Here is a 12436-nt window from a genome sequence, read left to right as displayed (position 1 = left end):
TAATTTATTATTGTTATTGCTATTTGTATAGATGGGGTCCCCCTATGTTGTCCTGGCTGGTCACAGACTCCTGGATTCAAGTGATCCTCCTACCTTGGTCCCTATAGTTCTGAGATACAGATGTGAGCCAGAGTGCCCAGCCTATGATACCACTTTTTAACACCAACAAGTAGAAAAAGACTATACATAAAAAGTTGTCCTTTTTTTTTTTTTTTTTTTTTTTAAGACGGAGTTTCCCTCTTGTTGCCCGGGCCGGAGTGCAATGGTGCAATCTCGGTCCACTGCAACCTCCACCTCATGGGTTCAAGTGATTCTCCTGCCTCAGCCTTGAAGGAGCTGGGAATACAGGTGCCTGCCATCATGCCTGGCTAATTTTTTGTATTTTTAGTAGAGACAGGGTTTCACCGTGTTGGCCAGGCTGGTCTGGAACTCCTGACCTCAGGTGATCTGCCCACCTTGGCCTCCCAAAGTGCTGGGATTGTGAGTGTGAGCCACCACGCCCGGCCAAAGTTTTTATCTATGTAATACTATATAGATAAATACCTATTCTGTGCCTCTCTGTGTCAAGCCTTCCATAAGCCCGTGGATTAAAGATGTGAAGACTTCTCTGCTCCATGGAAGCAAGCTCATGGTCCAGTCATATGGGAGCTTCAGAAGCTGATGAATGTGGAGAGAATGACGTCTGATAGCAGGGCCCACTCTGGAATAAGGGAACATAAAGAAAGCCTTGAAATACAAATTGGAATTCACAGGAACATTAGGCCCCTCTTGTTTACTTACAGGAATCTTCATCCATATAATTGTTTTGAAGGCAATAGCTCTATAACAAATTATTTACCAGATTACATTCCTAGAAACAGAAGTTTGATTAAGTACATGCCAAAATAGTACCATATAGTATATAGCCAGCTTAGTGTATTGGACTGTCTTAAAAGTGGCATAGCTTTAAAAAATATAAACAAGCTTCCGAAAGTATTGAATTTGCTCACAGATGAGAGTTTTATATCTGATTACAGAGATACACCAAGGTTGTTTAGGGTCATAACTTTTATAGTTTGGCATTAGATCTTATCCACGTTCTCATTCTCACAAATGTTCCATGTTCCTTCTTCAGAATAAAACACTCAGCTGGATACATTAGAGCACACTATGCCACCTTAGGGCACAGAAGGACAATAAAGAATTGCACCTTATAGTGTTTTTTTTTTTGGCTCATTCTTATTTATGTTGTATTTTATGTGTTTTGTAGTATATCTTATATGTTGAAAATTAAATAGATGTATGAATACATACATGCACTTTAATCAGATGTACCAATGTAGGAAGATATCATCCAAAATTATTAGCATCTCTTTATTAGGCTTTGTTTGGCTGTAAGTAATAGAAAACCTGAATAAGAGTGACTTAGACATAGTATGCTTATTATTCATTCAACAAAAATCTAGGTAGGTGGTCTTAGAGTTAGCATAGCAACCTAGTGATTTTATTAAGGGTCCAGAATTTGCCTATATTTCCATACACATCTTTTGCATGACTTTCAAGAATAAAATTTCACCTGGTGATGAATTACACTTACCCTACCCAATGCCTCTGTGATTTCAGGTAATAATACTATTATTATAAAATGCTTAGGTACATTCTAAGCTTTCAAATGTATTGATAATTGCAGTTATTTACTTAAAGAATGATCATGCCCAATGTTTTATTATTGTTTATTGTCATTTAAAAATTATAATAATGATGTTTTCTTTGAATTCAGTAAAGTCATTGTGAAGGTTAAGCATGAGTATTTTAAATTAATTTGGGGATTCTTTAAGCTGTGGAAATGGAAAGCCTCAGTGCATGTTAAGCCTGATATCTGAGCTTTCCCACCCCAGACTTTTGCAGAGCCATTTACTCGGGTCTCTGATCCTCTGTAATGTGCTGATAGATGATAACATGATGGAGAAATCCGTTGGTAGAATGGGGCGGTAACCACTAGAGACAGCAGTTGTCAGATGGAAATTAATTGATTGTAATTGCTTTGCCATTGTATTGCACTTGAAGTCTGTAGCTTGTTAAAACCACTGATTATAAAATAAGGATCTCACTTTTTATGCTGTAGATTATGTTAATGAAAAGCTGTTCTTAGAAGCATGATCAGTGAATATCAATAAATGGATAATAAGAAATTAAAGGAAAAGTTAACTAACTGATCATGAGTTAATATACTTCAGCAGCCAGAGTAGCAGTCAAATGTGCACGGTTTCATATTGAATTTTTTGCTCAGAGCTCTTGAATTTTAAATATTTCCCATAGAGAGATTGATTCTGTGTGACTGTTTGTCACATACTGTCTTGAATAACAGATCTTTACTATAGAGAATCTCCTGCAAGATGAAAAATGTGTGTGTTTTGCAGAGCCTTTATTTTGTGCCAAAGTATTAACAAGCAGATATTTTGAAGTGGAAAACATAGGTTCCCATTGCAACACCAATAGTGGTTTATGTCAGTGCTCATGGAATATGAGTAACATATGTGTGAGGGTCTGTGTGAATCTGAAGGCCTTGCTTTTGCAATCTTTATCAATATTACAAAACGTATACTAAAATGATAACATAAATGTTAAATTATATTTCACTTTTTGCTGTACAAAATGCATTAACTTTTGTAAAATTGTAATGAGGTTTTTAATTACAGCTTTCATTTCTAGCATTTAATTATTGATGTTAGAGAGATCAGATATTTTGAAGATATTTTTATGAGCACCAATTCTTATCAAGCCTCCATGCTGGCCCTCAAGGACGTTACAGAGGAAAAGAACAGATAAAACAAAGAAAGGATTACTTGCAGTTTTGAATGCAGTGAGGAAAGTGATAAGAGGCACTGGGAGGCACATGATGAGATCATCTAAATTCTGAGGATTTCTGGGTGTCCTCAACAAAGAATGAAGGTCTGGGAAGAAGGAGCAGTGTGACAGTTCTTGGTATTTTGAGAAATTAGAATGATAGTTGAAAATTAAGTTGCATGAAGTTTTAAAATGCAAGAAGAGACCATCAGACAGATAAACATATAGATGGCCCGTGCCCTGGTTTGCCCTACTATGGATTTTAAAGTTATTCCCACAGGAGAGCCCCATGAGGATTTTTAGATGTGGGAGAGATAGGGATGAGTTTCCTTTTAAAATGATCACTCACCATCAGTTGTGACGATAATCAGGGAAGAAGCTCATTGTGACCTTCATTTACTTTCTTAGTTCATTTTCTATTGCTTTAACTGAATACCTGAAGCTGGGCAATTTACAAAGAAAATACATTTATTTCTTGCAGTTTTGGAGTCTGGGAAGTCCAAGGTCAAGGGGCTGCATCTGCTGAGGGCATTCTTGCTGGTGAGGACTCTCTGCAAGCCCTGAGGCAGTGCAGGGCATCGCATGGATGGGGGCAAGAGAATGTCAGCTCAGTCCTTCTTTCTCTTCTTAAACAGCCAACAGTTCCATCATGGGGGCCTCACCGTGATGACTTTATCTATTCCTAATTACCTCCCAAAGGCCCCATCTTCAAATATCATCAACATAAAAATTTAAGGATTAAGTTTCCAACACATGGAATTTAGGAGACACATTCAAACAAGGGCGGTTAATAAGCTGGTATAATATCCTGTGCTGTTGAATATTATTATTAATCTAAATATGTGTAAAGGAAATTAAAAGCTTAAGCGCTGAATAATTTTTTCTTCTTTGACTTTTTAAGTATATTTTTTGTTGAATGTTATGGTGGAATTGGTGCTAATAGTTAGTTGCTTAAAGCTCTGTAATTAGAATAATGTCTACATGTGGTAATAAAGTCTGTATCTTGTAGATAGCACATATTTATGGTTAGTCTCGTATTTGGGATGCAGATATTGATGTATAACTTAATTTGAAAATGTATGTAATTATGATTTTAAAAATGCATGTTTAAGATAATGCTAAAAAATGACAATAATTGGTCCTGTTAAATATTTACCAGAAACATTCTTCATATTTGAGAATCTGGTTCAGAATTTAGAACATTTGCATTTTAATTACATAATAAAAGGAGAAAGTGAAAGAATAATTGGCTTAGCTATTAGCCAATTATAGCTGTAACTAAAAAAAAATCCCCCAAACTGACATTGGATTCCACAGAATAGTCACAATATACATTGATCAGATGTTTAATTATATTTGGCAGCAATAAAGGGAAGGGAATGTTGTTTCAATCCTTCATACAACTTGTTTGTTAAAACTAAAATTAATGAGGGTGGATTTGGGGTGTGTTTGACTCAGGATCGTTGAGCTTTTAGTGTTTATGTGTCCTCAAATGGGGCTTCTCCAGAGTGACTCCAATAGTTAAAATTTAGTGGAGAAATAAGACAATTGAATACAGTGGTTACAGCCAGCTGCCTTTGGTCAGTACCATGGAGGGTTGGAGCTGTCTGTCTAGAGTCCCAGAGGTCAGAGCCCATGAGAAGGCCTCCGTACAGAGATCCAGGACCAGTGACAGGAGTTGTTGGTGTCAGAATGTGCTGCTGACAGCATTTCCCTCTGTGCTTTCCCTGACAGATACGACGACATATTCCACAGAGCGATCCGAGCACTTCAAACCCTGCCGAGACAAGGACCTCGCATACTGTCTCAACGATGGCGAATGCTTTGTGATCGAAACCCTGACCGGATCCCATAAACATTGTCGGTAAGCCACTGAGGACACTGGTGGAAAGGGCAGGCCCTCTGTAAGGCCTGGGGGTGGAGGGTGCTGGCAGCATCTGTAATGTGTCATGTCCGGGATACACACAGTCCCACTGTTTGAATAGCAGAATTGGGAGTTTTAATTTGGAAAGGGCAAGGCTGCTGTCTCTTTAACAGTTGAAGACAAAACGGAAACAAAGCAGTCACGGTTTACGTTTTACCTGACTAAGCAAACGAAGATGTACCTTTAGATCTGCAAAGTTAACGGAAATAATTATTTACACACTTTAGAAGAGTATATTTATGATGTGGAACTTAGGCATATATCCTAGTACTCAGAAATAATCGGTTCTTGAGAACCTGCTGACTGTGGCAGGAGAAGCAAACTACTCATCTAAGATCTAGAATCTCCGTATTTATTTGCGAACAAACCCCAGAGACTTTAACTGTGTCCAGAGAAAACTGCATTTTATTTTGTTTCTGCCCTCCTTTATTAATTTCAATACTTTCTCTTAACACTTCTGATGAAACACTTTCCAGCAAGAAGTTGTAAATGAAATAGCAGTCCTGTTATAGTCTAAGTAGAGAACTACTTGGGGAAAACTCCCAGTAGAGATCAGGAAGGTGTTTAATTGGTTTTTAGAGACATAAGTTATGTAACTGCTAAAAGTAAAAACCAGGGGGGATAAAGAGTGCACTTATAGACACTGCAGCTTTAAGACTCCATAGAAGAATCAAATTAACATCTGAAAAATGTTTCTTACCAAGTTTTCACTTCAAGTAATACCCTGGTAATTTGTTTTTCTTTGCAATTGTATATGCATCGGTGATCATAGATATCCACACCCCTTTTCTTCTCTTTATTTGCTCTTCTCATATGACACAGTTATTAAATTAATTATTCGGAATCATGAGGCATGGAAAATTATGACTTTTTTCTATTACTGTTATAAAACTCGATTCCCATGTTGTTTCACTAAGATGATGTAGAGAAATGTATCGTATAGTTACAAACTTAGAACATGCCATGCCGGCGGAAGCTGCCTGGATCCAAGAGCCAGGTTTAGTCCACAGGGAAGATGTATTGCCACACTGAGCAATGGCACAGGTTTGGAAGAACAGATACATGATATGGTAGGAGGGCTCTGTAAAAGTTACCGTATGTCCTGTGTCAGGACAGATAGAACTGTGACCTTTCCTCACCCCTGACATGTGGTGTTCATGTATGACTTTGGCAGTGCCACTGCATGCACCCGAGTTGCAAAATTGGCACCCTATTCCTATGCTCTGCAAACCTGGGTTGGGGAAGAAGGGGAGTGGGGATTGTTTCTCTCCACACTTCTCCTCTCTCATATTTTTTTGTGACTGTGCACGTATGGACACGAAGCACACAAGTGATATTAAGACCTTAAGGGAAAATCCAGGAATGCACTACTCCTTCAAAGTGTGATGTGCATGCAAGCCCTTTTAGATCCTCAACCATGTTACAGTTACCTTGGTCAATCTAATGAGATTATCATTTGGAAGTGGGCAATGCAATCAATTATGTTTGAATTTGTAATCAATTGAAGAAGAGATGAATCAGAAGCATTGGCTAAAGCAGTGGCTTTCTTTGATGGTGTTTTCCCCGGAGGAAGAATTGGATCAGGTCCCACCACAGTATGCAGGCTGAGATGATTCATCTTTTCCAAAACTGAGACTATCAGGAGAACAAAGTAATTCTTCTTTTCCGTCGTTTGACCATGCTGTATATTTCATTACTTCATGAGTGTGTTAATTTGCTAGGACTGCTGTAACATAGTGCTACAGACTGGATGGCTTCACTATGGAAATTTATTTTCTCACAGTCCCGGTCAGAAGTCCAACATAAAGGTGTCAGCAGAGTTGATTCCTTTTGAGGTCTCTCTCCTTGGCTTATGGACAGTCAAGGAGATGTATCTTATCATGTTTCCTCTGTAGGTGTTTATGTTTGGAGTTGATTCCTTTTCAGGCCTCTCTCCTTGGCCTGTAGATGGTCAAGGAGATGTATCTTCTCATCATGTTTCCTCTGTAGGTGTGTGTGTTCCAAATTTCCTCTAAGGACATCAGCCATATTAGGTTGGAGCACATCCTCATGACCTTATTTTAACTTCATTACTTCTGTAAAGACCTTTCTCCAAATATGATCACATTCTGAGGAACTGGAGTTTACTTCATGTGGGGATTTTAATTTTTGTAGATAAATTCAGTCCATAACAATGAATCTCATGTCCATAAAAGAAAAATCCTTTCCTTTTATGCATATGCATGTACATCTCTAATTTTTGTAACACACACATAAGCAGATATATATCTATAGTTTAAATGAAATGATGTACATATTTAATAATTTTGGCCTTCTGTCTTCATATTTCTTGCATATTTCAGTACAGACAGCCTGTTATTTAACATAGACTCACAACATAGCTAATCATGACAAAAGACTAGCCTAAGACAAAATTGGAACTCGAGTAGGTTAATAGATGCCTATAAATCTCCTACTAGTGTGTATGAATAAATCACACATCACATGTGCCTGCTATTCATCTCTCAAGCTTTGCTGTGAATAAAAGGCTTACATTTGTTCCTGCATTAGCCACTTCTAAAAATTCCAATGTAGTTATTAATAATGTGCCATTTTGTACAGCACTCTATTTAAGTAGTATGTTTCAGTCATTCTCCTATTCAACAAATGTTTACTGAGCACCTCCTATCACGAAGATACTGTTGAATAAATACAGAAATGTATTTAAAAATTAAACGGCACAGTGCTTCATAATGTGTTTGCAGTAAGAAAAATACTTCATCGTTAGGAAATTTTAAAAAGCAAAATACTTCAGAGTGACTGACATACTACAAGGAGTATCTTTATGACATAGTAGTTACTGGATTTTGTTTCAAGTTAGATAAGATGCCATTTAATAGATCTGAGTGGCAGTGTAAAGGCTTGTGTGTGAGCCTAGCTGTTTCAATAGTTTATTTTTATATGTCTCAAAAGATTAGACATTTAAATCTGAAAGAAATTAAAATTATATTTCTTGGATTAAAAAAAATTGTAATCCTATAATAAACTGCATCAAATAGTTTTCTATGTTGTGAAAATAGACCATGCTCTGACACGTTTCTGTTTTCTTCTCAAGGAACAATAGGTGCACAATTACCAAACTATTTGTGATAGAAATCCTGAAAGTACATGCTCAAAAAAAAAAAAAAAAAAAAAAGAGAATAATGATCTCAGAAAAGGGAGGTGTTGAAAGTGGGGGACACTTTTGTTTCTTTGTAATTTTGTTATTCCAACTCTTCAAGAAACATTTGTGGTACCAGTACTTAGAAATTATAAAGCAATTTAATTAAAAAAAAAAAAAAAAACTTGACAGAAGGATTTTTTTTTTTTTTTTTTTTTTTTTTTTTTTTTTTTTTTTTAAGAGACGGAGTCTCCCTCTGTAACCCGGCTAGAGTGCAGTGGCAGGATCTTGGCTCACTGCAAACTCCGCCTCCTGAGTTCAAGCCATTCTCCTGCCTCAGCCTCCTACCATGCCCGGCTAATTTTTGTATTTTTAGTAGAGATGGGGTTTCACCATGTTAGCCAAGATGGTCTCGATCTCCTGACCTTATGATCCACCCGCCTAGGCCTCCCAAAGTGCTGGGATTACAGGCGTGAGCCACCACGCCTGGCCGGATTTTTAAAGAACAAGAAATAGAGAAAATAGATTTTCCTAAATTCAAAATATAATGTGTATCTTATCTATATATATGTATGTGTGTGTATGTATATATTTATTTTTCTGAGAGGAAGGCTTGCTCTGTCATTCAGGTTGGAGTACAGTGGTGTGATCTTGGATCATTGCAACCTCAATCTCCTGAGCTCAGGCCATTTTCCCTACACAGCCTCCTGAGTAGCTGGGACTACAGGCACTCACCACCATGCACAGAAATTTTCTGTATTTTTTTATTTTTTATTTTTTTTGTAGAGATGGGGCCTCACTAGGTTGTCCAGGCTGGTCCCCAACTCCTGGCCTCAAGTGATTCTCCTGCTTCGGCTTCCTAAAATGTTGGGATTACAGGTGTGAGTTACTATAGCCAGCCTCAAAATATAAATCCACAGACCATCCACAGGCTAATTAGTGAAAACACATTGTGGTATATTGTGGGACTGAATATAGAACAAGGATTGATTCATAAACCAGAGGAAAATGAGGGAACAATTTTTCAATTAATGATTGACTATCAGGTAAATAGTATCAGAAGTGTATATTGACCCCTCTTTCTATACCAAAAGTATACTAATGATTTCAAAAGTTAATGTAATAAACAAATAAAGCCTAAGGAAAATAATAAATAAAATTACGTATTCATGTATGTCAGCAATTGTAAGGACCTCGTGAGCAAATAAAAGCAATGGAAGGCAAAAATTAACAACTTTGACACAGCGTTGTTTTTTATCTGAATATCATAAATCAGAAACAAAATTAAAAGACAAGCTATGAGGAAACCGAATAACAAAGAGGGCAAAGAATTAAAACCCCAAAGAAGTCACGTAGATCAAGGGGTAACATTAAAATAAAATCTCAATAGGGAAATGGACAAAGGGGAGGAACATAATCTTCCTAAAGAGAAATACAGATGAGCAGCAAACAAATATTCTCAGCCTCACAGAGAAATGCAAATTAGGTATTTTTTTCCCTATCCTTTATTTAAAGATTTTTAAAAGTGACTACTGTACCCAGTTTGGCAAGGGGGCTGTGAAAACACGTGTCCTCAAATGCTACTTGAGGGAATGCAGTTTGTTAAATATATTTTTTGTAGGTAATATTTTAGTATGTTTTAAAAGCCTTAGAGTGTTTCTTTTCTTTCTTTCTTTCTTTCTTTTTTTTTTTTTTTTTTTTTTGAGATGGAGTCTCGCGCTGTGTCACCCAGGCTGGAGTGCAGTGGCACGATCTCGGCTCACTGCAAGCTCCACCTCCTGGGTTCACGCCATTCTCCTGCCTCAGCCTCCCGAGTAGCTGGGACTACAGGCACCTGCCACCATGCCCAGCAAATTTTTTGTATTTTTTTAGTAGAGACAGGGTTTCACTGTGTTAGCCAGGATGGTCTCAATCTCCTGACCTCATGATCCTCCCGCCTCGGCCTCCCAGAGTGCTGGGATTACAGGCATAAGTGTCCAACCCACATACATGCTTGTGAAGATTTATTTGTAGGGATGCTCACCACATTTTTATCTGTAATAGCAAAAATTTTTAACAAGTCTGAAATTATGAATTTAAATGTCTATATAAATTAGAATATGTTTGTACATTGGATGAATTTTCATAGTATTTTGAGGATATCCAATGGTCACTATGTGATGTTAGGTATAAAAATTTAATATGAAATTGCAAACTTGAACATGCAGTAGAATCCTAATTCTGGAAAAAAAAAAAAAAAACTAAAAAGGTTGATAGTTTACAACTATTTGCTTCTTTCAACTTTGTGAATTTTCTAAGGTCTCTATATTACATAAATGAAATATAAATGAAATATATGTAATATATATTTCATTTATGTGACACCTGGTTAAGACAGTTGACTCCCGCCTCTAGTCTTTCCATTAAGAAATATGGATAGTGTCCCTGTCTCTGTAAAATCATTGTAATTCACTATTATTAAGCTGATAAGAGAACTTCAAGTGCTTTCAGATTAAGCACTACTAAGTCTATTTGAATGTGTCTGCTCCTTCTTTTATTAATAATGCATTGGTACTTTTTATAATAATTCTCATGTTGAAGTCATGTTTTGAAAACATTAAAAACATTGGATTTAATAAAAGATAAATACACCCTATAGAAACGAAGCTGGATAAAGAAGGAAAACAAGTCACCAGAAACACTTTGAATCAAAATATTCTGAATAAAATCAGAATATTCTATGATCTTTTCATTTTTATGCCATTTCTAGAAATTTAAAAAATTTTGACAATGGTGCTATGTATAATATATTGCACTAGAGTGAAAAGAGGTAGCCATTGTAATAGAAGAGATTGCTACTACACATTTGAATGGACCAAATGTGTTTTAAGGCCAAATTCAAGTAAAAAGGATGTGTCTCTTCTGAATTGAAGCTCATTAAATGTTTCACCAGCCTTCCTGCAAAAATGGATTTTCAAAACTTTGGAAAAGATAGCATTTGAGCAGAATTTGACCTGTACTGACCATTTTGGAAATCAACCAAGCAATTCACTTGAAGATATTTGAAGCACTTGAAATATGGAATTGCTGGAAAAAGAATAAGGCAGCCCAATAGCAACCATTGCCCAGGGTGATACTTTGGTAACAGGACTGATGGCCTGTGTCACAATCTGACATGCTGATAGGAGTTGGGGAGTGAGGGCAGCCATTGAGAAAGGGGAAGGGAACCCTAAGAGCAGTGTTTTCTCCCTATTGTGACTGGCTCTCTCTGAGTCGGTTTTGAAATAAAAGCTTCCATTTTTAAGAGAATTGATTGGTCATTGTGTAACGATATTTCTACAATATAATAGGACCATCCCAGTTAATGCTTTCCTCTGTCACTTTGGAGGTCCATTAGCTCTTCCATTCAGTGAGGGTCCTCTTTATCAAATGGTTCTCCAGTAAGTGCTCTGAGAGCAGCAGCTAATGATTCCCTGTGGTTGGAGCAAGTCAGAATGAAAATGGAGTTTTGGCACACATCCCTGAACTCCATCAACAGGAGGGAATGAAGGCTAAAATGTCTATAAATCCAGGCCAGGCTGCAGAGTCCCTGCAGAATGGTGTTAATTACAAGGTGAAGAAGCTTAGAAGAATTTTCAAGTTCATCAAAGAAATGTTCAGGAGAATGTTTGCCATAGCCCAGACATAATTTAAGTAATTTGCAATAGCCATATTGATAACAGGTGGTCTACCGATTGCTTTTGACAAGAGGAAATGAACAAAGTAATGATTCTTCTTCTCTGTGGACATAGTTTGTCATGATAGTCTTATAAACTCAGCAAGCAAGCAAACAAACAACACAATGAACATAATTATGTAATTCCATAACACTTAAGCAGTGGTTTGCCTCTTCTAGTTCGACCTCTTTGTATTTCAGACCAGCTGGTATACTTAAAATTAGTTGGCAGTTAGTACATTGTTTGGGATATGGATATTTAAGTATCATGGAAAAAAATGAAAAAGCACATTCAACCAATGCATCATTTAGTTATTAGCCAAAGATTACTTTATTTTAATGTTTTCTTCTGTGATTGGGATTTAGTTATTAGCCAAAGATTACCTTATTTTAATGTTTTCTTCTGTGATAGTGGCTCTAGCTGACGCAGGAAATGGTGTTTTTTAAGGAGATCATTATGATTTGGGTTTGCTTTTGTATCCAAGAATTGACACCAATATGTTTATGTAAAATACCTTCCCTGTGTGAGTTGGGGTAAGACGTACAGGAGGCAAATGTGAGTGTTCAAAGCTGAGAGACCTGAGTTCAAAGTTCTGCTCAGCTTTCTGCTGACTATGATTTTTTGCAAGTCGTTTAATCAGACCTGCAATACTTAATTTTTTTTAAGATAGTCTAATAGTTGCCCCAAAAGGTTGATGCAAGAATTGAAAGCAACATATAGAAAACTATGAATGTGAAATAGATACTATGTGTATATATATGATAGCCCTTTCCTCTCTCCTTTATGGTCATATTGAAGCCAAGGAAAAGCATGCTTTTTCTTGCAAGAATCTTGTGAGAGAAATTGTATCAG

General features: G+C 36.8%; 1 protein-coding gene across 6 annotated transcripts in view; it reads left to right on the top strand.

Annotated features, from left to right (window-relative positions):
• The window catches only part of NRG3 (neuregulin 3), a 1119166-nt gene that overhangs the window by 477139 nt on the left and 629591 nt on the right, over positions 1-12436 (top strand). For all 6 annotated transcript variants that reach the window (XM_050803844.1, XM_050803842.1, XM_050803843.1 and 3 more), the window contains one exon: positions 4561-4690. In XM_050803844.1, coding sequence (XP_050659801.1) covers positions 4561-4690 — 130 coding nt within the window. The remainder of the gene's footprint in view (positions 1-4560; positions 4691-12436) is intronic.

Source organism: Macaca thibetana, chromosome 9, assembly GCF_024542745.1.
Source record: "Macaca thibetana thibetana isolate TM-01 chromosome 9, ASM2454274v1, whole genome shotgun sequence".
In the NCBI taxonomy this organism is placed as follows: domain Eukaryota; kingdom Metazoa; phylum Chordata; class Mammalia; order Primates; family Cercopithecidae; genus Macaca; species Macaca thibetana.
Note: the sequence above shows the minus strand (reverse complement) of the source record. Positions and strands in the feature narration are given on the sequence as shown.